Source organism: Lepus europaeus, chromosome 14 (assembly GCF_033115175.1).
Source record: "Lepus europaeus isolate LE1 chromosome 14, mLepTim1.pri, whole genome shotgun sequence".
In the NCBI taxonomy this organism is placed as follows: Eukaryota; Metazoa; Chordata; class Mammalia; order Lagomorpha; family Leporidae; genus Lepus; species Lepus europaeus.
This window is the reverse complement of record NC_084840.1, coordinates 86,096,231-86,123,888: the sequence shown is the minus strand read 5'-3', so window position 1 is coordinate 86,123,888 and position 27,658 is coordinate 86,096,231. Positions and strand designations below refer to the sequence as shown.

Below are 27,658 nucleotides of genomic sequence, written 5' to 3'. Positions count from 1 at the left end.
TTATGTGCTGCCCTTAGAGGAGAATGTTGTTTCTATGTAGATAAAACAGGGGTTGCTAGGGATAACATGGCTCAGCTCCGCAAAAACCTAAAAGAAAGACAGTGGGATAAAATTCAACAACAAGGATGGTTTGAGTCATGGTTTACTAAATCCCCTTAGCTGACTACATTATTATCTGCCCTTGGGGTCCCTTGGTGATTTTACTGCTCATTGTTACTACAGGACCTTGTATTGTAAACAGACTTGTGACATTCTTCCAAAAACAGATCAGTAATGTTAAGCTCATGGTAATTAGGCAGCAGTATGTGACACTTAATGAGGAAGAAGCTGATCGGCTCTAAGATTAGAGACTGTATCCAAAAGAAAAGGTGGGAATGAAGAAATAAAAGAAATTTAAAAATCTGTCCCTTTAGTACTAGGAACTAGAAACTGTCTTGCTTGTTCTCCTTTGCTCCTTTGCTCCTTTTGTTAAAGAAAGTAGCCTTAATGTGACCCTACCCTGTTCTTTCCTCCCCATTGCCGGTGGTTTCACTTAATGATTTATGCAGGCACAATAAGAGCTTTTACCTGTTTTGTAATACTAGGGAGCCTTGAGTTAGGACAATATTAACCAGATCTGTAACTTTTTTTGTGTAAGCTTTATGATGAATATCCCTACCACATTCTTGAACTATTCTCATGGCCTTAGTGACCTGGTCCCTCCTGGGTAATGGGAAGTCTTGTGATCCTCCCTTTAGTGAATAATATTCGGCCTCCAATGTACCTATAAAACAATTGTCTTGACATATACTGATAGTTAGCTTTGTACTAAGTGGTTAATCTTGTCTAACAGTAACTAATCTGAATCAGATGCCTTAATGTATAAAAACCCTGACCATTTTCTCTTGGGTGCCGCTTGTTTGATCAGGGGCCCCCCGCATGCTGGACTGAACAATAAGCCCTATGCTGATTGCATGAGAGTGCCTCTTGGAGTCACTCTTGGGGCAGTGGATGTTTTTGGACTCTAACAACGCCACGCCTAGGACCTCACAAAGCTCACAGATGCATTCAGAATCCCCATTTCACAGGCTGCTTCCAAGGCTGTGCCACTCGCCTTACCTCTAAACTTGTCTGGGCTCTGGTCATAATGGCCACATCACACGCCCTCTCCCAAACCACAAACAAAAATGCCTCATCTCATTGTGCCACACCAGATCTCTGTCTCTCTTTCCTTCCCAACTAGAAACTGGAAGTCCCCCGCCCCACAGCCCAACTCCAAGGGGTCCCCTGCAAAAACCCCTGGGCAAAGTTCTGCTCAGGGCTCAGCTTGTCCAGAATCCCAGGACCCTAATACGCCCACCGCAGAACGACAGAACTTCCCCCGTGGGCATCAAAGTGATACATGGCACGTTCATTTCCACAGAAGCAAGCGGTGTCTTGTCCATCCTCAAGACACTAGGCATGCGCACAAGAATCCTCTGTGCACACAAGGGAGGGACACCGGAGGAGCCGTATGAACAGGAATGGGAGAACAAAGAGCCGAAGGAAAAGAAGTGGGGAAAGGGGAAGCCAGTCCTTACTAATCAACCTGCAAGGAGCTCCCTGCTCCCCTGCAGGCTTTGAGGAAACAGTCCACAATCACAAAGTTGGACTCTCCACTGGATCCTGTCAAGCCTCGCATCATGACAACTCTGTGCATGCCTGCCTCGGACTTCTGGAGACGGTAGTTCCCACAAGAACTGAAGACTGCACTGTTTCTTTCAGTTTTCTGTCGGTGCCCCCGGCCCTACCACAAGAGCTCAAGGAGCATCAGCTGCACGAAGGACAGGAGGCTTGTTCTCTCCCGAGGTGCCCTGACGTGCAACTGCACTCAATTCAGTTAGGACAGGTGGAAAACCACCCCAACACATACCAAGCCCATCTTCTAAAGCAACACAGCAGACCCACATTTTCTTTGGGTTTCTCATGAACCTCTCTCTCGTCTTGGGCCTGGGCCACTTCACCAGAGAGCACCGAGAAAGGACGTGTGCCCCAGTGAATACTGCTAAGCGTCTCGTGTCCTCCAACCTGGCGGGTAAGGTCAGCAGGGCACTGAGCGTCACCCAGCCACGCCTGCCTCTGGCCTCAAGAAGCGCCAACACCTGGGATGCATCCCGGGGAAGCACACGCACTGGCATTCATGTCCCGCACCTGAAGCCCCCTCGTTTCAGCCGGGTACCTGTTTCAAACCCCACATCACTGGAGGCCTTTTGGGACAGGACACTAAAAAGGTGCATCTAGCTATGAACAGAATGGCTGCGGGAGGAAGGTGAGGGGGCAGTCGGAGCCTGCAGCATGAGAAGTTTCCAAGCAGGTTCAGGCAACAACTCCCAGATGCCTATGAAGAGGCAGGGCCAGGGGACCACATTCCCTATCCCAGCATCAGACATGAAATCCTATGTCACCTGAACACATATCTGAAAATTATCATACCTGTTCTCCAGACTCCCTGCAGTAGTACTATCACAGCAACAGATATGAAATCCCACATCAGCTGAACACACATCTGACAAGGATAACACATGTTCTCCACCAGTCTTCCTGCACCAGCTCCCTCCCCAACACACATCCAAAGAGGCAAAGTCACAGAAGATCCTAAAGGCTTTCTTTGGAAGAGAGGAAAAGCCAAGCAAACAGGTCACAGAGAATAAACGGCCTTTATAATGTTAAGTAAAAAACTACCTCCAAATTATAAGTATTGTTCTATAAACAGCTGAGAGGAGAAGAAAGATATTTCAAAACATCCTGCTTCTCAGTTTCTTCCCCTCTGACACACCTCTTCACCCAGGACTTTCCACGAAATCATGAGGTGTGCTCAGAAAAGGAGGTGTGAGTAGAAGGGACTTTCTTCACATGATCAAGCCCTAGATGAACACCGCACAGCTAACACTACATTCAGTGGTGAAAGTGTAACAGCTTTTCCCTCCAGTCAGGAACTTCGAGACAACATGGCCCAGGAAGTTCTAGTCACACTAATTAGGCATGAAAAAGAAATTTTAAAGGCACCAGGATTAGAATGGGAAAAGTAAAACTATCTGTATTCATGGATAACATGGCCTATTTTATAGAACCCTCTGGGGCCAGCATTGTGGCACAGTGAGTTAAGTTGCTGCCTGTAATGCCAGTATCCTATATGGGCAACAGTTCATGTTCTGGCTGCTCCACATCCAATCCAGCTCCCTGCAAATGGCCTGGTAAAGCAGCAGAACATGGCTCAAATGTTTAGGCCCTTGTCATCTACATGGGAGACGTGGAGGGGGCTCCTGGTTCCTGATTTTGGCCTGGCCTAGCCCCAGTTGTTGTGGCCATCTGGGGAGTGAACCAGTGGATGGAAGCTCTCTGTCTCACCCCCTAACTCTGACTTTCAAATAAATAAATAAATAAATCTTAAAAAAAAAAAACTCCTAAAGAATCCACACATGCGCACACAAACTGACTTAACAAATGAACTCACTGAAGTTGCAGGGATTGATTTATTTTTAATAGAAAAAGCCTTTTAAAAGTCTTTCATACAGTTATTTGAAAGGAGAGGAGAGGAGAGGAGAGAGAGAGAGAGAAAGAGAAAGAGAGCACGCGCACAAGTGAGCAAGAGAGAAGAGAGTATAGATATCTTTTATTTGCTGGTATTCCTCAAATGCTTGCAATAGCCAGGGCTGGGCCACACTGAAGCCAAAAAGCCAGGAGCTCCATCCGTATGTGGCTATCAAGGACCCAAGCACTTGAGTCATCCTCATGTGCTGCCTCCCAGGTGCATTAGCAAAAGTTGCATCAGAATATAGGATACAGGGCCTGGCACTGTGGCATGGTGGGCTAAGCCTCTGCCTGCAGTGCCAACATCCTATATAGATGCCGGATATAGTCCCGGCTGCTCCTGGTCCAGCTCTCTGCTATGGCCTGGGAAAACATCAGAAGATGGCCCAAGTGCTGGGGCCCTTATACCATCATGGAAGACCTGGAAGAAGTTCCTGGCTTCGGATAAGCCCAGTTCTGGACATTGCAGCCACTTGGGAAGTGAACCAGTGGATGGAAGACCTTTCTCTCTGTTTCTTCCCTTCTTTGTAATTCTACCTCTCAAGCACATAAATTAAAAAAAATTAAAAATAAAAAAAAATATGTGATGCAGATGGCCCAAATGGGAGCTTAAATGATTGTATCACAAAACCCAGTCCTGAGATGGGAGTAAGATGGTAGAGAAGGGAGGGAGCTTGCTGCTCTCACTAGGAAAAGATAGTTTAAAAAAGGTAGAAACAGTGTACTCCCAGGGAAGAGTTAGGGAGAAAACAGCACAGGAACCTCTAGTCAAATTTCAGGGACACAGTGGACCTGCATGGAGGATGAGGACATGTCCAACTCAGGACTGCAGTAGCCGATAGCCTATGCAGCAGCATTGGAGACTGAGGTAACACCAAACTTCATCAGCCCAAGCTACTGGCAATAAAGCTGCAGTAAGAGCCTAGAGGGAACCTGGCTTGGAGCCCCCTGGGGGATAGTGTACTTGCCAAAGTAGAGGAGAAAAAACAAAGGGGGCCCATGTTTTCTCTCTCCCCAGTCACCTTGCAACTGTGTCCTGTAACAAGCTGATAGAGAGCAGGTGCCATTTTGGACATATATAACAGCTGTGCCAGTTCGTGTCTGTGCCCAGCAATCAGCCAAGTGGAGACTCCGGAGTCTGGCGGGGAGAACAGATGGTGCTTGGTGCTCATGCCTGTGGTAGGCTTGTGTGCTGGGACAGTGAAAACACAGAGGCTGTGAGGGAGGACTCAGGGTGTGGCTAGGACATTGGCAGACACTGTAGGAGGTGCCACATGATCAGGACTCCCTGCTTACCTGGCAAGGGACATTGCTGGGGAATCTGAGCTTACACTGAGGACTACACAGACCTTTTGTGAGGTCCTTGGGGTAGAACAGATGAATAATTTACCCAAATAATAATAATATACCAAAACTAGCATCGAGGCACTGGTCTTCTTTGAGGAGAGGAGCTCAGCTGATCTATGCCAACCAACAAGAATGAAACCTCCATCTGATTAAAAAAAAAAAGAGATTTACCATGCCAAACCTGGGTGTGTCACCTCAGATATGACCTTCACCCTGGAGCACTGAACAGAGCTCTCTGGCTACACCCACTGCACGCCTCTAGATATTCACTGAAAGCAGACACTCCACTAATCCACTCAGACATAGTCCAAAGATAAAAGCTGCCACAGTTAAAAAAAAAAAAAAGAAACCAAGAGTCCTCCACAAATGCTGAATAACAAATGCGCAAATTCAAGAAACAAGAATGATGAAGACAACATGATGCCCCCAAAAGAACACAACACTTCAATACTAGATTGTGAAGATGATGATATTAAGAAATGCCAGAAATGGAATTTTAAATAATGATCATAGGATTACTTAGAAGTAATCAGAAGCAAATGCGTGAACTAATGAAATCCATACATGACATGAAAGAAATTTCTCCCATGGAATTGAGATCTTAAAGAGAAATCAAAATGAAATCTTGTAAATAAAGAATTCAATAGAACAAATAAAAATGCAGTGGAGAGCCTTAATAGAATCAGTGAAGCAGAAGAAAGAATATCCGACTTAGAAGATGAAGCACAGGAAATTATGCAGTCAGACCAAATACAAGAAGAAATTCAAAAACTAAAAAACACTTCTGTAATCTACAGGATACTATCAAATGACCCCCCATTTGGGTTCTAGGAGTTCCTGAATGCGTGGAAAGAGAAAGGATTAGAAGGCCTTTTTAGTGAACTAATAACAGAATATTTCCCTAATTTGGAAAAGAACAGGACATCCAAGTAGAGTAAGCACACAGAACTCCTAATAGACATGACCAGAAAAGATCTTCACCATGACACACTGTAATCAAACTCACCACAGTACAACATAAAGAAAATATTCTAAAATGTGTGTGAGACAAATGCCAGATTACTTTCAGAGGATCTCCCATTAGAATCACAGTGAACTTCTCATCAGAAACCCTTCAGGCTAGTAGAGAATGTCAAGATACATTCCAAGTTTTAAGAGAAAAGAATTGTCAACCCAGAATAATGTACCCTGCAAAGCTCTCATTTATGAATGAAGGTGAAATAAAGACCTTCCATGTTATATATTAATGTTAGCCGTCGCAAAGCACACCGGACACCGGAGTAAGGGAAAGGGTTTATTGGGGAACACCCTACAGACTGGAGTGAAGGGGCAGCAAAGGAAAAAAAGAGAGAGAGTATAAGAGAGACAGAGAGGAGGGAGAAGAGAGACGAGAGGAGGAGAGAAGCCAAGAGAGGCCAAGAGAGCAGGGAGCAGAGCCAAGAGAGCACGTGTTCAGGAAAAGGCCCTTTTAAAACTTTGCCTGAGGGCGGGCAGGGAAGCAGGAGCAGCTAATCCCATTAGGATGGGGGTGGAGCCTGGCTCAGGCAGCTGGGCCATGTGGCCACCTGGCTAAAACTGCGCCAGTTTCCTAACATTCCTCCCTTTTGTTTTTTATAAACCAGGGTTTGTATGGGGTTACATTAGTCCCAAAAGTCCAGGAGGGGTAGAGGGACGATGATCTGTCTTTAGAGCTACTTCCTGCTGACATGGGGTGATGTTTGAAGCCACTGTCTCCTGGGTGGGGAGCGGAGTATATCCCTGTAGCAGCATTTGGTTGACTGCCTGGTTGCTGAAGGCCTTCGTTTGTTCCATTATAACTTGCTGTAAACACTTAGACACTGTAGTATAAAAGACAGGGTTGAGTATAGTAACCAATGATCCTAAGAGTAGCATTAACCATTTCATAGAGGAGAGGAAATGGGGGAGTCTCTGGACCCTTGTGGGGACAGTTTGATGGGTGTGCTTAAAGCTGGTCCCAGCCAAGACTGGGAGAAAAGGCCACTTAGCTTTGCAGGTAGCTGGGCTTGTCTGTAGAGAAATTCTTAACAATCACACAACATTAAGTGGGGGAGAGGACCATCAGTACACACAGTTTGGGAGTACAGCCATTGGTGGTAGAGGCGAGGCTATGGTTACAAAGGAATGAGGCCCAAGTGGGCTAGATACAGAGGACAGAGTTGTTGTTAGAGAACCTAAGAAAGGTGCTGAATAAGCTACAACTAAGTTTTTTGATTGAGAGGCTAATAGAACCTGACAGAAAGGCTCGATAATAATCAGGTGGGCTTTAAAGCCTTGTAAATTATGAGGCTCAGACTCATCTATCTCTTCGTATAGCCTACATCCTAAGGGAGGTGTGAACCTCCTTGGGAAGGCACCCTGTTGACTTCCATTACCTAGCTGGCCTGGGAGGAGAGCTGGCCAGGTAAAGGCAAGTGGCAACTCCAACAGGAAATATACAGTTCTGCCTGTAGTGTTACTGACCCTATTTAGCCATCTCCTCAGCAGCAGTGGTCACCTTAGAAGCTGGGTTGAGTAAAGGGCTTTTCAGCTTAGAGCCAATAAGATCTGTGGCTCTGACCTGGGCATCCTTCGATTCCAGGGCAGGTCCATTTCCAGTGATCCAACCCTTGGCTGGCAGAGCTGCCAGGGCTCTTCATAGCTGACTTCTGCTGAAGCCCAAGCTTGCCACATTGAAAGGCACTGCAGTGGACTGGCCTGTTGGGTCTCCTTGAGGGCAGATCACTGTGCAGAGTAGCCTTTAAAAGGCCTGCCACCTATCTCTACATTTCTGATGCCTCGCTTTCTTTTCCTCCTGGTTTTTGTTAAAACAGACCAGAGGATGCAAGTCAAGGGGGTGCTGAAGTTCCATCTCTAATCTTCAGTGGCCTAAACTAGAAGTCTGCAGTCACAGGCATGTTCTGTAGTAGTTTATGTTGAAGCAGACAGTGCCCATGAGGAAACTATATTCTCACTTTAAAACTTTCTTTCCCTTTGTTCTGAAAGGGAGGTCTTTGCTGTTTACTGTTTACCTTGCTGATGGCGAAGTAAATCTAGCTAAGAAATTATAATTTAAGCTCTTATTTTGGCTATGCTATTACATAAGAATGTTAGCTACCCCTTTTATAAGAACTAAAAATCAAATTTTGAATCTTGGAGATTCCTTCATAATAGAATTAGTTTCCTACCTTGAAGAGAATAGATAGAGAACAAGTTGGGCTTAGAATAGAGAAATGAGAGAGCAAGTCCCAGATCGCTTACTGAAAATAGCAATATCACATGAAAACTTAGCAAGCAGTTTTACCCATTAGATAACAACTTAAGAAAACATTTACCAAAGGTCCAATGCCTTCCATAAATATTAAGAATACATATATTTGGAAACATCTCTTAAATATCTAACATGATGTAGCTTGTTTAACCAGCAAATTTAAGCACAAACATATAAAATGTTTTTAGTTTCTTTTTACCAACAAGTTTAAAACATATGATAAGAGATTTAGGTCACATGAATTAAAATATATCTTTGAATAATTTTAGCTGTTTAAATTTAAGGACAATCTTTTATCTATAAGCCAATTAAAAATAAAACTATAATAAATTTTTCCATGTAGACATACAATATGTATACACATACAACATAACATAATAGACCAATATAGCAGTTTTAATAGCTTTTTAAAAAAAAATTAACTCCTTATTGTAAATTACCAATTGATTTGAATTACCTTTTTTTAAACTTTTATTTAATGAATAGAAATTTCCAAAGTACAGCTTATGAATTACAATGGCTCCCCCCCATAACTTCCCTCCCACCTGCAACCCTCCCCTTTCCCGCTCCCTCTCCCCTTCGATTCACATCAAGATTCATTTTCAATTCTCTTTATATACAGAAGATCAGTTTAGTATATATTAAGTAAAGATTTCAACAGTTTGCCCCCATATAGCAACACAAAGTGAAAAAATACTGTTGGAGTACTAGTTATAGCATTAAATAACAGTGTACAGCACATTAAAGACAGAGATCCTACATGATATTTTTTAAAAAATTAATTAATTTTCTATGCAATTTCCAATTTAACACCAGGTTTCCTTTTTTTCAATTTCAATTATCTTTATATACAGAAGATCGATTCAGTATATGCTAAGTAAAGACTTCATCAGTTTGCACCCATACAGACACACAAAGTGTAAAAATACAGTTTTAGTACTAGTTATAGCATCATTTTACATTGGACAACACATTAAGGACAGATCCCACATGAGATGTAAGTACACAGTGACTCCTGTTGTTGATTTAACTATTTGACACTCTTGTTTATGGCTTCAGTAATCTCCCTAGGCTCTAGTCATGAGTTGCCAAGGCGATGGAAGCCTTTAGAGTTCACCGACTTTGATCTTATTCTGATAGGGTCATAGTCAAAGTGGAAGTTCTCTCCTCCCTTCAGAGAAAGGTACCTCCATTTTTTATGGCCCTGTTCTTTCCACTGGGATCTCACTTGCAGAGATCTTTCAGTTAGGTCTTCTTCTTCTTTTTTTTTTTTTTTTCTTTTCCATGGTATCTTGGCTTTCCATGCCTACAATACTCTCATGGGCTCTTCAGCCAGATTCGAATGCCTTAAGGGCTGATTCTGAGGCCAGAGTGCTGTTTAGGACATCTGCCATTCTATGAGTCTGCTGTGTATCCCGCTTCCCATGTTGGATCTTTCTCTCCCTTTTTGATTTTATCAGTTAGTATTAGCAGACACTAGTCTTGTTTGTGTGATCCCTTTGACTCTTAGACCTATCAGAGTCATCAATTGTGAACTGAAATTGATCACTTGGACTAGTGAGATGGCATTGGTACATGCCACCTTGATGGAATTGTATTAGAATCCCCTGGCACGTTTCTAACTCCACTATTTGGGGCAAGTCAGCTTGAGCATGTCCCAAATTGTCCATCTCCTCCCTCTCTTTTTCCCACTCTTACATTTAACAGGGATCACTTTTCAGTTAAAATTTAAACACCTAAGAATAACTGTGTGTTAATTACAGAATTCAACCACTAGTACTAGAACAACAAAAACAACAAAAAAATACTAAAAAGGATAAAGTATTACATTGTACCTCAACAGTCAGGACAAGAGCTGATCAGGTCATTGTTTCTTATAGTGTCCATTTCACTTAACAGGTTTCCCCTTTGGTGCTCAGTTAGTTGTCACCGATCAGGGAGAACATATGATATTTGTCCCTTTCGGATGGGCTTAATTGACTCTGCCTGATGTTTTCCAGATTCCTCCATCTTGTTGCAAATGACTGGGTTTCATTGTTTTTTACTGCTGTGTAGTATTCTATGGAGTACATGTCCCATAATTTCTTTATCCAGTCTACTGTTGATGGGCATTTGGGTTGGTTCCAGGTCTTAGCTATTGTGAATTGAGCTGCAATAAACATTAATGTGCAGATGGCTTTTTTATTAGCCAAATTAATTTCCTTTGGGTAAATTCCAAGGAGTGGGATGGCTGGGTTGTATGGTAGGGTTATGTTCAGGTTTCTGAGGAATCTCCAGACTGACTTCCATAGTGGCTTAAGCAGTTTGCATTCCCACCAACAGTGGGTTAGTGTCCCTTTTTCCCCACATCCTCTCCAGCATCTGTTGTTGGTAGATTTCTGAATGGGAGCCATTCTAACCAGGGTGAGGTGAAACCTCATTGTGGTTTTGATTTGCATTTCTCTGATTGCTAGTGATTCTGAACATTTTTTTCATGTGTCTGTTGGCCATTTGGATTTCCTCTTTCGAAAAATGTCTATTGAGGTCCTTGGCCCATCTCTTAAGTGGGTTGTTTGTTTTGTTGTTGTGGAGTTTCTTGATTTCTTTGTAGATTCTGGTTATCAACCCTTTATCTGTTGCATAGTTTGCAAATATATTTTCCCATTCTGTAGGTTGCCTCTTCACTTTCCTGACTGTTTCTTTTGAAGTACAGAAACTTCTTAATTTGATGCAATCCCAAATGTTAATTTTGGTTTTGACTGCCTGTGCTCCTGGGGTCTTTTCCAAGAAGTATTTGCCAGTACTTATGTCTTGCAGGGTTTCTCCAATGCTCTCTAATAATTTGATGGTTTCTGGCCGTAGATTTAAGTCTTTAATCCACGTTGAGTGAATTTTTGTGTAAGGTGAAAGGTAGGGGTCTTGCTGTCTCCTTTTTGATCTTCTGTCCTGTTGATCTATCTCTGAGAGTGGAGTATTGAAGTCCCCCAGAACTATTGTATTGGAATCTAATTCTCCCTTTAAGTCCCTCAACAAGTCTTTTAAATAAACCGGTGCTCTGCAATTAGGGGCATAAACATTGATAATCGTTATATCTTTCTGTTGAATGGATCCCTTAATTATTATATAGTGCCCCTCTTTGTCTCTCCTAACAGTTTTTGTGGTAAAGTTTATGTTGTCTGAAAGTAAGATGGCTACACCCGCTCTTTTTTCATTTCTCTTGGCATGGTATATCTTTTTCCAGCCTTTCACTTTCAGTCTGTATGCATCATTGTTGGAAAGATGTGTTTCTTGTAAGCAGCAAAAAGATGGGTTTTATTCCTTAAGCCAATCAGCCAATCGGCGTCTTTTAACTGGGCAGTTCAGGCCATTAACATTCAATGTGACTATTGAGGAGTAACTTTGCCCTGCCATTTGCCAAAGATATTTTCTAATACATGCTTTGAGATTCCTGTGATCTTTTTCTATGAGGTTTCCTTCCTTTACCTTCTTTCATATTGATAACCATGTTTCTGTGTGTAGCACATCTTTAAGCATCTTTTGCAGGGCTGGACGAGTAGCGACAAATTCTTTCAATTTCTGCTTGCTGTGGAAGGTCTTTATTTCACCTTCATTCACAAATGAGAGCTTTGCAGGATATAATATTCTGGGCTGGCAGTTTTCTCTCTTAGTACCTGGGCTATATCTCGCCATTCCCTCCTCGCTTGTAGTGTTTCTGGTGAGAAGTCAGCTGTGAGTCTAATTGGAGATCCTCTGAGAGTAATCTGATGTTTCTCTCTTGCACATTTTAAGATCTTTTATGTTTCACTGTGGTGAGTTTAATTACGACGTGTTGTGGTGAGGATCTCTTTTGGTCATATTTATTAGGAGTTCTATGAGCTTCCTGTACTAGGATGTCTCTGTCCTTCTCCAGACCCGGGAAATTTTCTGCTAGTATCTCACTAAAAAGGCCTTCTAATCCTTTCTCCCTTTCCATGCCTTCAGGAACTCCTAGAACCCGAATGTTGGGTTTTTTAACAGTATCCTGTAGATTCCCGACCAATGGAAGGAAGACCTTTCTCTCTCTCTACCTCTCACTGTCTGTAACTCTACCTCTCAAATAAATAAATAAAATCTTTTTAAAAAATTGAAATTAACAACTTAAAAAACTCTGGAAAATATGCAAACACATGGGTACTGAATAGCATGCTCCTGAATGAACAGGGGTCATAGAAGATAGCAGGGGCTGGCACTGTGGCATAGATGGTAAAGCCGCTACTTGCAGTACCAGCATCCCATATGGGCACCAGTTCAAGTTCCAGCTGCTCCACTTCCAGTTCAGCTCTCTGCTATGGCATGGGAGAGCAGTGGAAGGTCACCCAAGTCCTTGGGAACCCTGCACCCACTTGGGAGACCGGGAAAAAATGCCTGGCTCCTGACTTCGGATTGGCCCAGCTCCAGCCATTGAGGCTATTTGGGGAGTGAACTGGTGGATGAAAGACACATTCTCTCTCTCTCTCTCTCTCTCTCTCTTTCCTCTGCCTTTCTGTAACTCTGCCTTTCAAATAAATAACTAAATCTTTTTTTAAAAAAAGAAGATATAAAAAGGGAAATTTAAAAAATCTTAGAAATGAATGAAGATGACAGCACCACATATAAAAATGTATGGGATACAGCAAAATCAGTGTCAAAAGGTAAGTTTCCAGCAGTTAGCACCTACATGAAGAAAATGGAAAGGTATCAAATAAATGATCTAATAATGCACCTCAAGGACCAAGAAAAACAAGAGCAAACCAAATTCATAATTAGTAGGAGGAAAGAAATCATTAAAATTAGAGAAGTAAATAACATTGGAACAAAAAAAATAAAAAAGATCAGTGAAACAGAGCTGTTTTTGAAAAAAGAAAAATAAACTAAATTGATATACCATTGGCCCAACTAAGCAAAAAAGGGGTGCAAGACCCAAATTAATAAAAGCAGATATGAAAAAGGTGATGCAATGATGGGTACAACAGAAATTTTTAAAAATCAGAAATTACTAGAAACAGCTATATGCCAACAAACTGGACAATAAAGAGGAAATGAATTGGTATCTGGACACATGCAATGCACCAAAATTGAGGCATGAAGACATGGAAAACATAAATAGACCAATAGAGCACACGAACAATGAAAAGCCCAAAAGGATAGCGTCACTGCTAAATTCTACAAAACTCTGACAGAAGAAATAATTTCAATTTTTATCAAACTATTCAAAAAAATTAAATGGAGGAATTCTCCCAAACTTCTTCTATGAGGCCAGCATTATTTTAATTCCAAAATCAGAACAAGATACAGCAAAGAAAACAAACTATAGACCAATATTCCTGATGAACATAGATGCAAAAATCCTAAACAAAATACTAGTTAATAGAATCAAATAACACATCAGAAATATCACTTACCAGGACCAAGTGTCAACATATGCAAATCACTAAATGTGATACATCACATTAACAAATTGAATAATAAAAACCATATGATTATCTCAATGGATACAGAGAAAGATTTTAACAAAATATAATTTCCTTAAGCAGGGGACCGGCCCTTGGCCTTGCAGGTAAAGCCACTACCCATAGTGCCAGTATCCCTAGTGAGCACCGGTTTGAGTCCTGGCTGTTCCACTTCTGATCCAGATCTCTGCTATGGCCTGGGAAAGCGGTAGAAGATGGCCCAAGTCCTTGGACCCCTGCACTCATGTGGGAGACCCAGAAAAGGCTCCTGGCTCCTGGTTTCAGATCAGCGCAGCTCTGGCCGTTGCGGCCAACTGGGGAGTGAACCATTGGAAGGAAGATCTCTTTCTCTCTCTGCCTCTGCCTCTCTCTCTCTCTCTCTGTAACTCTGACTTTCAAATAAATAAATAAATCTTTAATAAAAAAAAAAACCTTAAGCAGATTGAGTATAAAAGGGTCATTGTTCAACATAATGAATAGACTATATGACAAATCCACAGCCAGCATAATATTGAATCTGGAACCAGACAAGGATGTCCACTTTCACCATTGCTATTGAATATAGTCCTGGAAGTTTTAGTCAGAGCCATTATGGAAGAAAAAGAAAATAAAGGGATACAAATGGGGAATAAGGAAGTCAAACCACCCCTGTTTGCAGATGACATGTTTCTGTATATAGGAGAACCAAAAGACTCCATGAAGAGACTATTGAAACTCTCAGGAGTTATAAAGACAATGCTAAGGCTGAGAAAGAACTTGTAAGATCAGTACCATTCATAATAGCTAAAAAAAATTTAAATATCTAGGAATAAATTTTACCAAGGATGAAAATTATAAAGCATTAAAGAAAGCAATAGAAGAAGACAACAAAAATGGAACAATCTTCCATGTTCATTGATGGAAGAATTAATATCATCAAAATGTATATACTACCCAAATATTGATAAAACTCTGCAAGACAATGCTACAGGCAATGAACTGGAAAAGACCTCAGAAGTACAGGCAATAAAAGTAAAAATAGACAAATAAGAATACATCAAGCTAAGAACTTTCTATACTGAAAAGGAAACACTTAACAAAGTCATGAGACAACTGACAGAATGGGAGAAAATATTTGCAAACTATGCAACTGATAAAGAACTAATATTTAGGATCTGTAAACAGCTCAAGAAACTCAACAACAACAAAACAAACAATTCAGTTAAGAAATGGCAAAAGACAAACAGGCATTTTACAAAGGCCGAAATACAAATTGCCAACAGATGCAAGAAAAACGCTCAGAATCACTAGCCATCAGAGAAATACAAATAAAAAATGCAATAAGGTTTCCTTTCACTCCAGTTAGAATGGCTATCACACAAAAATTAAAAAATAATAAATGCTGCTAAGAATGTTGGGAAAAGGTACCCTGGTACACTATTGGTGGAAATGTAAACTAGTACAAATATTTTGGAAGACAGCATGGAGATTCCTCTCAAATCTGAAAACAGATCTATCATACAACCCAGCCATTCCACGCCTGAAAATCAACCAGACAAAATGAAATCAGCATATGAAATAGCTATTTGTATCCCCTTGTTTATTGCAGCTCAATACACAATAGTGAAGATCTGGAATCAACCCTGGTGTCCATCAACTGATGACTGGATAAAAATGTGGTCTGTATACACTGTGGGATACTATTCAACAATAAATACAGAATGAAAGCCGATCTTTTGCAACAAAATTTGTGCAACTGGAAACCATTATGTTCACTGAAATAAGCCAGTCTCAAAATGACAAATATCATGTTTTCTCTGATATGTAGTAGTTAATGTAGAATACAAAAAATGTAGGAATGAGAAGGACATCTTATGATTTGATTGTTGTTTTTACTCTTGTAGAACTATAGTGCTTTTATTTTTTTGCTTGTTGAATACTATGGTTAGTTGTTCATTAAACCTGTGATAATAGAGTGGACTGAAATTATGGTTTTGCAAAGATTAAAAAAAAAAAGAAAGGAAGGAAAGATGGGGATTGAGGGAGGGGGAAAGAGAGGGGGATCATTATGGTTATCTTCTTAGAATTGCACCTATGAAATACACTAAATATTTATATTAATAAAATTATTTTATATTAATATATTATATTGATAATATAGTAAATAAAATATTGAATTTTATATTAATAAAAATTTTAAGAAAATAAAAAAGACCAATAGTAACTATAATGTACTTGAAAATACTTTTCCTTATTTAAGGCAAACAAATTTCATGTAATTCATATATATAGATTTAGGAAGATTTTTCACCTATTGGTTCACTCTCCAAATGGCCACCACAGCCTGAGTTGTGCCTGTCCAAAGCCAGGAGTCAGGAGCTTCCTCTGGGTCTCCCACAAGTGTTCTGGGGCCCAAGGACTTGGGCCATCCTCTGCTGCTTTCAGAGGCATATTAGCAGGGAGCTGAATAGGAACTGGAGCAGCCAGATTAGAATCAGTGCCTCTGTGCAATGCCAGCATCACAGGCAGCAGCTCTACTCACCATGCCACAGCGCTGGTCTAGGAGCACACTTTGAACAATGGATAGAGGAAAAAGAACTCAAAAGATGTGTGAGAAGGAGTCTGACTGGAACCAGAATTTTCTGCAGTCTGCAGGGATCCAGTCTCTCAGTTGAATGAAAGGAAAATCATTTGACCAGCTACAGGCAATAGCATCCTGTTTTTATAAGCTCTCTCCCATCCTTTTTTCTATGAGGAAGTGCAGCTTACATAGCAAACCTCACCCCCATAAGGAAACAAGTCCATTTTTTTATCTTGTCTCTGCAGAGGAAAGTGTATTTAAGTTGTTAGCAATGTGTGACTTTGTTTAAAGCAAAATGTCAAACACGATTACGGTCGTTCCCAAACTGACCTACTTTGAAGCTGATTGAAGAATGATCTATTTTTTTCTCAAACTCTTGGTATCTTAGCAAGAAATTTTGAAATACTAAATTGTTCTAAAGGTACAGGAAAAAGCTAAAAGAGAACCAATGATGCTGGCGCACATTTCTTGACTAGGAGTTTACCTCAGCAATGACAATGTCCACGGGCTGTGAATAACAGCAAATCTAAATACCAGGAATTGCACAGAATGCTGAAGGCTCACAGAGAAAATCATTAAGGGAGAAAATTGCTCTCCAAATAGAAGATGCATGACTTGCTCAACAATTTAAAATCAGTTAACATAATCCAGGTATGAGTTACTAAAAGATCAAGAGAAACTCTTCTTATTTATTAAAGTGGAAAATTATTTAAGGATGTGACACCCTAGCCAGGGCATGCCAGAGGGAGGAGGCATTTTTCCCCAGTTCAGAGGATGCTCAGGACAGAGTGGGGTGGGGTGGCTCTTCCCCTAGGTTTGTCAGATTCAGGAGAGTGACAACAACACTCCCACCCACAGTGACAATTTTTCCTTGTGGAACCATAGTCAGGGGTTCCTGACAGCATCAGATAGCCTTTGCCACCAGAAACAGTCTGCTTCCCATTGCCTTATATGCATTCTGCGAATGTTTTCAGATACCTACATTGTGCCTATGCTAGGTGCTAAGGCTATAGGGTTATCACTGTCTATTCACCTCATTCCTCTACTACATGTAGGAAAACACTCTTGATAATGACTCCCGGAGTCACCGGCATCTCCTGGTGGAAGTCAATAGATTTGTAACTACTCTCAGATGGCACACACTCATTTCCACTTCTCCCTGAACCTCCACTGGACAAGGCAGACAAGCATACCTACACTGTGTAAACCCTGACTGACACCTCTGCACACCGAGGCACAATTATGCTTCAATATCTCAAGTCTGTCTATTTCAGCCAAGGGAGGATCAGTGAAGTAGAAGGTTAGACACTATTTCCCAAAATGCAATGACTGGTGAAATCCTAATGCAACTGTTCAGGCCTACCCTATTCACAAATGCCACTGTGGTACCCATGAGCAAGGACATCTCCCTCCTCTGACCAGGAGGACTTGCTACGATCCTGAGAGGAGACTGCATTTGCAATTTACCCAATGGGAAGGGGAGGTCCTAAGGGAGATCAACTAAGTAACTATCACAAATCTTCTGTCCTCTCCTTCCAGCCTTCTGGCACACTTGAAGGCATTGCCATGCAATTTGCTAATTAAGCGAGAGTGAAAACATAGGTTGCCACGCCCACAGCTGTGATACCCGCGTAGCAAGATGTTGCTGCGTTGGGGGTCTAAAGCTGCAGGGTTGAGGTTAGCGCTCTGTGGAGTGGAGCCTCAGGCGGTTCCTGTGCAGTCCGCGGTTGTAATGACCCCCGACTCACATTATGGAAGCCAAGACTGTCCTTGCTGACTTTGGGGACACTGTGTCTCTGCTCTGTTGATGATCTCATTATGCATTATCTACCAGCTGTGTTTACACTTTACTGCTTGCTCTCACAATTATCAGAAACAAGAAAATCAAGAAAAAAAAGTTAACGTTTCCCATAAGATTATGGAGAAATTCAAACAATCTTTGCCCCTCTGTTTACTAAAGCTGTTTACGAGGGAGCTAGGAATGCAAGTCAAAACATATCATTAGGTTCCCATCATAGTGACAGAAAAATGTTAAGATTGCTCGGAAGTTATCTCCAAGTATCTAAAAAAGCAAGCAAAACCTTGGGCAGTAATTCCCCTAAACAGTTCATAAAACAAAACTAAGCCAAAGGTCAATTCTCATCCTCAGTAAATTGTCTAAAAACAATGTCCCCACTATGTTCCTCATAAAACCACTCATATGACATCATTGTTTTAACTCATTTTGTCAACCTTTGTGATAAAAGTTTAACATTTGCCTGTAGCATTGTCCTTTACTATATAAACCCAAGCCTTACTACAATAAATCGCAGCAGCATACCCATAACGTGTGTGTCTGTCTGTCATTTCCCCGCCGATTCCTGATTCTCCTAAGAGCCTTCACCCCTCATTCTCCCTCGGTCGGTGTCTCCGCGAGAGCCGGTCCGCGGCATATATGAGTTTTTTTTTTTTTTATATAAACTCTCATTCAACACGGAGTTGCTTGTGCTCACTGATGCATGCTTGCACTATACCACCAGTACTTTCCCCTGCTTTTGGTTTTTGGCAGTGTGTGTACAGAAGATATTTGCCTGCAGATTTCAAGAAGAGAAATGCTTCAGAGGTGGGTAGCTTTACAGATTGGAACAGAAGAGAATATAAGCTTGAGACACACACTACAAGAGTCAAATATGTGTTATATTTAATGTGTAGATAATAGCCACAGTATTTTCTGTATGCAGAAAATTTCTTCAAGAAATTTCTACCAGCAGCCTTCCAAAAATTAATAAAACTTCCAAAACTGAGAAAGCCCTCAGTTTAGACCTTCTCTTTTGAATGATCGTCCACAGGCAGGGGTTTTACTCAATTCAGCCGTTCTGCTAAATGTCGGAGGCCACCCGACAAACCACATGGAGACACGCAGCACTCAGTCAATTCATCACCACGTTTATTGCCTCATCGCGTTCCAGGCCAAAGTAGGGGGCCCGGCGAGAGGGACTGAAGGCAGTCTCCCTGAAGAAACTCTTCAGCCTCCAGCAGCGAGCACCAAGAAACACAAGGATATATACCCCAGGCCCCATACAGATAACATTCATTGTGTGTAATCATGCATAGCACAGGAACAGAGCAAGTTTACAAAGTAGCAATGGTCAGGGTACAAGCTCTGCAGATAGAGCAAAGAACATCATAGACCTTCATCAGAAGTCACATTCTGCCTGCAGGAATGTGGGATGAAAAATCTTGTGCCTTCGGCCATCAGGACAATAAGCGCAGGAAACAGGATTAGATAAGGGACAGCCTCAGCCTGCTGCATCTCATGTCGGGCCAGGGCCACTGGCCCCCGACATCTCCCCCTTCTTGTTTGTACAAGAATGGCCTGGTGTTTATGGTAACCGGTGTCTACACTGTCCAGAGGGCCGCGGGGGAGGATCCATCCCCCACAAGTCCCTCGCGTTAAACGCTGAATGGCGTGGATTCGTGCCTGTCTTAGGTGCCCCGCAGCGCTTACTCTGCTTACCCGTCATCAAGGATATAGGAAGCATGTCCTGCCCTCTGTCTTAGGTTGCTAGAGAAGCCTGCGAGTGCTTACCCGTCGTTGACTACTGGTCCACCCTAAGAACAGTGTAGGAGCAAGCGGTCAATGAGGCAGTTAGGAAGAGAGAGACCGAGGCTTCCACGGCATATCACATACTGCAGCCCCCTGTTTTAGAGTGTCCTAGAGGGTATGTACTGTCCTTTTGATAGCCTCTCTGTTTGCGCACATTGGAACGGTGGGAACGTTTGGTTGTATTACTTCACATCAGTCTACAGGCAGGCAGAAGACAGAGGTTGTGGGGGCCGGCTCCCCACAGCTCCCCCTTTTTTTACTTTAGGACCAGCGCCTGTCTTAGGCGCCCCTGAGCGGAGTGGCAGCTTACCCGTCTTTGCCAGAGGGTCGACTTGCATGAGCAGTCTCAGCCCTCCGCTGTCTTAGGTTGCATGCCATCCCTCAAGGCACTTACCCGTCTCTGGCTACTGGTCCAAGAAACCAAGAAACACCTGCTGTATTGCAGGGGAGGGGGGTTTTGTAGCGATGACTTCGAATGGGGACCAAATATCTGTGTCCAGTTGTGTTAAGAACCCAAATCTCTTGCCGTAGTTCACGCAGCAAACGAGTGAAATTACTATTCCAGGTATGGTTTAAGGTGGCACCTAAAGAGCGAGACAAATTAGCAAGACGAGTATAGTTATGCCAGGTAAACGGAGTAGCGCAAAGCGCAACAGATTGAACCAAGCAGGGGGTTCCCCACATCCCCGTCTAAGATTCAGTTCTTCCTGGAGAACGTTGACCCGTTGGTTTAGTAATAAGATTCCTGAATGGATATGCTGATCCACTGCCACTCGGAGCATTCTTGTTTGATCATTCTTCTGGAGCATGGGAATAGGTGACCTTTTTTCCTTTTAGGAATTTCACAAGCCAAGACTGACCTTGACTTGTCTATGACTTGTTTATGGGCTGCCTACATCTCCCCCTTTTTTATTTAATTGAGAATGGCCTCTGTCTTAGGTTGCCCTCAGTCATCTCTGTCCTTACCCGTCATCGGTAACTCTGGCAGTTTGGCCTAGAGCCCTGTCTTAGGTTGGTACAGGATGCTGAGCGTCTTACCCGTCTCTGAGTACCATTCCAGCCCAACATTAGGTGAGAGATGAAACATACAGCCAAATATTAATTATTTGTGATTACAAATAATGATGAATGTCAGTTCATACAGACTGTAGTGAAGTCAGCATAAAATGCAGAACACAAGGAAAACATCCCATACCAAGTAGGAAAAGCAGTAGTGGTCCAGTCAACATTAATAACCAATGAATCCATTGAAACCCTCCAAATGTTAGGGGGTTAGTAATAAACATGTATTGTATTTTACTCCTAAGGTTATCAATAACAGACTCTATATAGGGCACATTGTTAGTAATGTTAAAACAACATTTTTCTGTTACAGATTTACAACTTATATGATTTTTTAACATCAAGTAATTGTTAGCTGCATGGTTTAAAAGTACTCCTGAGTGAACTTGATCCAATGTTTCGGCTATATTGGACAGTCCAGTAGCAGTAAGATTGATTGTTTTGGTCATATGCTGGCCCCCGACAGCTAAACATAACTCACAGAGAAACATGATGGCGCTTATTAGTGATAGAGTGGCTGTTGAGATTCCTACTGGAAACACAAAGCTGAAGTGTTTCCTTATCAGGATTTCTTTGTCAACAGGAAAGTTAAGGGGAAAGTCAAGAGTGCTTTGTCCATAAAAATCCACAGTGAAATTCCAGATCACTACAGTAAAGGTACAGACACAGCTGGTGAAAAGGAAGAAGACAGATATTTTGTAACACATTTGGATGAACTCTAGGTATGGTGCCTTGATCCAGCTGACCAGAATGGCCACTGTGCTGAAGATCAGAACAGTCGTCTTCATAAAGCTAGGCAACAATATCAGGTCCCGCCCATATTCAATCTCAGTCGAAATGACCCAGCTGCCATTGATAGGGCTATGCATCGGCACCTGTGTTACTGAACCAGCGATGTTAACTTTTTCGTAATAGAAGGCTTCCCAAAATCCAATGAACACAAAAGGCACAGTCTGGCTGTCGAATTCCCACACGCGCCAGGATCTGCTGTTGACAAGGCTCACACCAAAAGCCCAGGACAGATAACTGAAGAAGAGACCAATGAGTTTGTAGATCCATTGCTTCATTTCGGACAAACTGAAGATGAGGTGGAGGAGTTGTGAATTCATGCCAGGGGCACCAGAGAGGAAACAAAAAAACCAAATCAGATTACATGAGCCATGGTTTAGGGAGGGCAGCAATACCTACATCCTGTCCTTGCCAGAAAGGTATATTGAACTGTTTGTTATATGCATGTTGGCCTTCAAACAATCCTCTAAATATTTTGCATAACAATAAAAGATGCCTAGGAACCCATGACAGGGTGAAGGTAGGAGTTCAGAAGGCATTTTAGGAGCACAGTCTGACAAGATCTTTGAAAAGTTCAAATGTTTATACTTTTATCTAGCAGCTCCAGACTAAGTCTAGGCTTGCAAAAACGTTTGTAAAGAGATGTTAGTTTCAGCAACATTTGCTGTAGAGAAAAATTAGACATAATCAAAATGTCTATAAATAGAGGAATGCTTAAACTGTTGTACATCTGAGATAATAGTGGAATATCATATAGCTATCACCAAGGATCAGTTAATCAATATGAACTATAAGAAGAAATTTCTGTGTTATACCAGAAAATGAACCATAATACGTGTGATATGATAATTTGTCAGAAGAAAATTCCCACCTGATTAGATATGTATATATACATATATACACACATTCTTTGAAAATTTACAATATACACACCAAAAGTTCAATTCTTAACATTAAATATTTATGTTTTAGACTTTGATTCTTTACATGTTTTTCTAGTTTGTATGTTTTTAAATGCAAAACACACATACATTTATACTTGCAAGCAGAAGGAACACAATTTTAAGGATCTGTGTATTAAACACAACAGATCTTGTATTAAACACAACAGATTCACATTTTTTCAACCACCATTTGCTCAATTGTACCTTCAGATCTCAACATCTTCTATATGCAACTTAAAAAAATCCTGAGTTATTCATCTTCCATGAAGCAGTTTTGACATTATAAATCAATTTACTAGGGGCCGGCGCTGTGGTGCAGTGGGTTATTGCCCTGGCCTGAAGCACCGGCATTTCATATGGGTGCTGGCCCAAGTCCCAGATGCTCCACTTCCAATCCAGCTCTTGACTATTTCCTCAGAGAGCAGTGGAAGATGTCCCATGTCCTTGGGCCCCTGCACCCACATGGCAGACCTGGAAGAAGCTCCTGGATCCTGGCTTTGGATCAGTGCAGCTCTGGCCATTGCAGCCAATTGGGGAGTGAATGATCAGATGGGAGAACTCTCTCTCTCTCTCTCTCTCTCTCTCTCTGCCTCTCTCTGTGTAACTCTGACTTTCAAATAAATAAATAAATCTTTAAAAAAATAAATCAACTTACTAGGACCATCTGTCCATTAGAATCCTTGGGAATAACGGGTGGGAATAATCAGAAAATTACACTGCTCATACATCCTGCCCTGTTGTTCAACAGAAAGGACCAAGATCCGGTCTACCGGGGTACCAGGTGTGTGGATGCTGAGAGCGACTGCCCATGCAGAAGATGTTAGGGGCATCCAAACTACATCTCCTTGCTGTGAAGCCTGATATTTACAACACTGTAGCCACTACTCCCCACTCTTCTGCCAAATGTATTTCCAAGTCACCGGAAGGCTACAGTTTTACAGCGTGGGAAGTTACCATAGTAAGATGTATTTGGAGTTGATCACCCATTTGATTAATTCACTGTGTTATTAGTACTTCCTTGCAACTGGGGGACTGAAGAAATGGAAACAAATCAGGGATCTGGATGAGGAAAAGGAATCAAGGAAGGAGAATGTGGTAGTTGCCAAGAAAATATGTCCATAGCTGAAACCTGTGGAGTGAGACACATTTTCCTGAAATTTAATTTGAAAGATTGAAGTTTACATTTAAAATTTTTTTTTTATTTCTTGACAGGCAGAGTTAGACAGTGAGAGAGAGAGGGTTATAGACAGTGAGAGAGAGACAGAGAGAAAGGTCTTCCTTCCGTTGGTTCACTCCACTAATGGCTGCCACAACTGGCAGCTGCACTGATCCGAAGCCAGGAGCCAGGTGCTTCTCCTGGTCTCCCATGGGGTGCAGGGCCCAAGCACCTGGGCCATCCTCCACTGCCTTCCTGGGCCACAGCAGAGAGCTGGACTGGAAGAGGAGCAACCGAGACTAGTACCCGGCGCCCCAACTGGGACTAGAACCCAGGGTGCGGGTGCCATAGGCAGAGGATTAGCCAAGTGAGCCACGGCGCCGGCCAAAGTTTACATTTTTTTAAAGATTTAAATTTAAATTTGTTAAAGATTTAAAAGTTTTACCCTTAGGGTTGGTGTTTGGCACATTGTTTCAAGTGCCACTTGAGATGCCTGTGTTTCCCATATCAGACTGCCTGGTTCGAGTCCTGGCTCTGTTCCTTACTCAAGATCCCTGCAAATGCTAACCCTGGGAGACAGCAGGTAACATCTGTGTTTTTTTTTTTCTTTTTTTTCTTTTTTTTTTTTTTGACAGGCAGAGTGGATAGTGGGAGAGAGACAGAGAGAAAGGTCTTCCTTTTTGCCGTTGGTTCACCCTGCAATGGCCGCTGCGGCCGGCGCATCGTGCTGATCCGAAGCCAGGAGCCAGGCGTTCTCCCAGTCTCCCATGCGAGTGCAGGGCCCAAGGACTTGGGCCATCCTCCACTGCCTTCCCGGGCCATAGCAGAGAGCTGGCCTGGAAGAGGGGCAACCGGGATAGAATCCGGCGCCCCAACCGGGACTAGAACCCAGTGTGCCGGCACCACAAGGCGGAGGATTAGCCTGTTAAGCCACGGCGCTGGCCAGCAGGTAACATCTGAAGTAGTTGTGTCTATGCCATCCACATGGGAGACCAGGATTGAATTTCTGGTTCCACTCTACAGCAGGGCACAATCTCAGCTGTGGTGAACATTTGGGCAATGAATCAGTAGATGGAAGATCTTTCTGTGTGCCTGTGTACCAGCCTTTGTCTTTTTATTTATTTTAAAATCTATTTCTATATCTCTGTCTCTGCCTCTTGATAGATTGATTGATTGAATGAATGAATGAATGAATAAATAAATAAATAAATAAATAAAATTTACCGGTGGAGCCTAAAAATTCCGTACATTTGGATGTTTGGAGCATGGAACACACTCTTCATGGCAGTTGAAGATGTTGAACAGGGAGAAGAAATTTTCCAGCCAGCTTTAAAAGAATCACAGAGAGGGAAACACCTACAGTTAGGTAGTTTCAGGCTCTGAGCAAAGCCCCAGATCCCTGAGTCTCACAAAAGAGTTCTTACATGCTTACTGTATAGTTTAAGGCTTGTTTAGGCTAGGTCCTATTCCAAACACTTTAGAAATAAAACTGTATTCAGTCATCATGACAGCACAATGATGGCTGTGTGATTATGATCTCAGCTTTACAGGCGAGACAACTGAGTGGAGAGGTTAAAGAACATATCCCCATTCAATCACACAGATCTACATGGCATGCCAGGCTCCAGAGCCCTGATGCCTGGAAGTAGTGCTTCTCGGCTCTCTCCATACCAGTTGGTATATAGTCACATATAATGAGTATCACCAAATAGAAAAATCCCATGTCATTTATAGTAATGGCTATTGGTGGCCATGCCTATGCTCTATTAAAAAATGAAAGTGAATCCTTTTGTGATAGCAGTACATGGGAAAATAGAGAATGGTTGTCTTTCTGTCTCCTCTATCTTGGTTTGACTAAAGACATCTTCAAAGCTGACACTTTGATCTTTTAAAAAGATCAACAAATGTCAGGATGTGGAGAAATGAAAACCCTTGCACATTGCTTGTGGGAACGTAAAGCTGTGGCCATTAAAAACACTATGGGTTTTCAATAGAAAAAGCACAATAGTTACCACATGATCAAGTAATTCCACTTCAGGGTATATACTCAAAAGAATTGAAAGCAGAGTCTTGAATAGATATTAGCACACCCTTGTTCACAACATTATTCACATGAGCCAAAATGAGGAAACAACCTGAATTTCTAGGGATAGATGAATGGGTAAACAAAACATGGTATATCCAAGGAAGAAAATTCTGACACAGGCTGCTCATATAAAACATGGATGAGTCTTGAAAACATTAAGCTAAGTGAATAGACCAGTCAGAAAAGATAAACCCTCTATGATTCCACATATATAAAGTGCCTACAGTAGTCAAATTCATAGAGACAGGAAGTACAGTGGAGGCTGCCAGGGGCTCAGGGCAGGAGGGGCTATGGATACAGTTGCACACGGGACAGATGAAAAGGTTCTGGAGATGGATGTACAACAATTAAACATACTTAATGCCACTGATGTATACACTTTAAAATGGTTCAGATGGTGAATTGTATGTTCTGTGGATTTAACCACCCTGAAAATGTAATACTATGAAAAACACATACTTTACAAAGAACGAAGACATGATTCATGAACGGAATGACACCCGGTGATATGGTGACACCCTCACTTCCATTTCTTTTTTTTTTTTAGCATAAATTCATTTTTAAATTTGTGTTTCCAAGTCAGAGAGACAGAGAACTTGAAATCAATTCAGGTCTCCCACATGGGTAGCAGGGACCCAAGTATTTGTGCCATCAGCAGCTGTTTCCCAGGGTGTGCATTAACAGGAAGCTGAAGTTAGGATGAAACCAGGACTTGAGCCACAAGTGCTTCAGTGATCCTTCTTAGGTAAATACTGTTGTGATGGTCATATTACCCATGCTATAGATATCATTTACATTCACAGTGACATGCAGGCACCCTCAATTAAAAATGCCAACAGCAGAGATTTAATAGATAACACAGAAAATGTCCAAATAAAGTGGCTTGGAATGATCACTTATAGGACCATCAAATGACATTGAACTTCTTCATGAAGATAATAAAATGATTAAAGGACTTCCAGTAACCTCAATAGTCTTTTTAACTGGAGGTAAATAATAAACCATAGGGTTTCCCTTCAGCAAATCAAAAAAGAGAGTAGGAAGATTTCTCAGTAGTATAAAGGATAGCAAGTGCCAAATGGTAAAGTAATGAATGTGAGAGCGTTCTTCCGCTCCCATGACCCAGAGAACTATTTGGTGAATTCTGAGTAGACAGTATGTTACAAGAGAAAGGCAGATAAATGACCACAGTGGTCAAGTTCCCCCTGCAAGAGCTCAGAAGTTTTTTGATAATTGAAATGTCTTTTTGGAGGTTCTGGGTCAGTCGCTGTAATCTATGAGTGTTCCAGGAGGAAAATGGCAAAAAAGCTCCCAGTAATTGAAAGAGAAATATTCTATGAAGGGAGCCAGAGGTATTCACTGAGAAGTCAGGGTCACCCAGAGTGTGCCTTCCATAAAGTTCTTAGACAAGGAACTATGGCTAGATATTGACATTCTGAAATTCATAAGGCCCTAAGGTGTGCTTTTGTTCGTTTTGATTGCAAAAGGAAGTCCCATTCTTCTCTGTCTGTATTTTACATCAATTAAGGTTGTTGGAGCAGGTGCTTGGCCTAGCAGTGAGGACACCAGTTAAATTCCTATGCCTCACCTCAGAGTTTCTGCTTGATTTCTAGCTCCTGACTACAGGTGGCTGCTCATGTGGACCCGCCATGAAATACTCTACTCACTGGGTATGGTGGCAGCTGTTCTGGGTGTTTTCTCTCTGTCTGGACTGGGGTCGAAGAAAAGGATTGGGAGGGGGAAGGCATAACCACTACTGACCTGTACTCACCTGTCAATGTCACTGGTGACTTCTTTTGCCCTGGTCACAGCAACAAAACATTCTGGTACTTTCCAAGTCTCAACTCCTGCTCAGGTGCTCCTG

At 42.0% G+C, this 27,658-nt stretch overlaps 1 protein-coding gene across 1 annotated transcript; it reads right to left on the bottom strand.

Moving 5' to 3' along the window:
• LOC133773501 (uncharacterized) lies at positions 1-27,658 on the bottom strand. The gene is made up of 7 exons (XM_062210816.1): positions 27,566-27,658; positions 24,933-25,035; positions 21,284-21,896; positions 1,568-1,765; positions 1,340-1,457; positions 876-1,018; positions 1-87 (listed from the first exon to the last, which is right to left on the bottom strand). The coding sequence occupies exons 2-7, from the start codon at positions 24,989-24,991 to the stop codon at positions 1-3; spliced, it is 1,218 nt and encodes a 405-aa protein (XP_062066800.1). The 5' UTR covers positions 24,992-25,035; positions 27,566-27,658.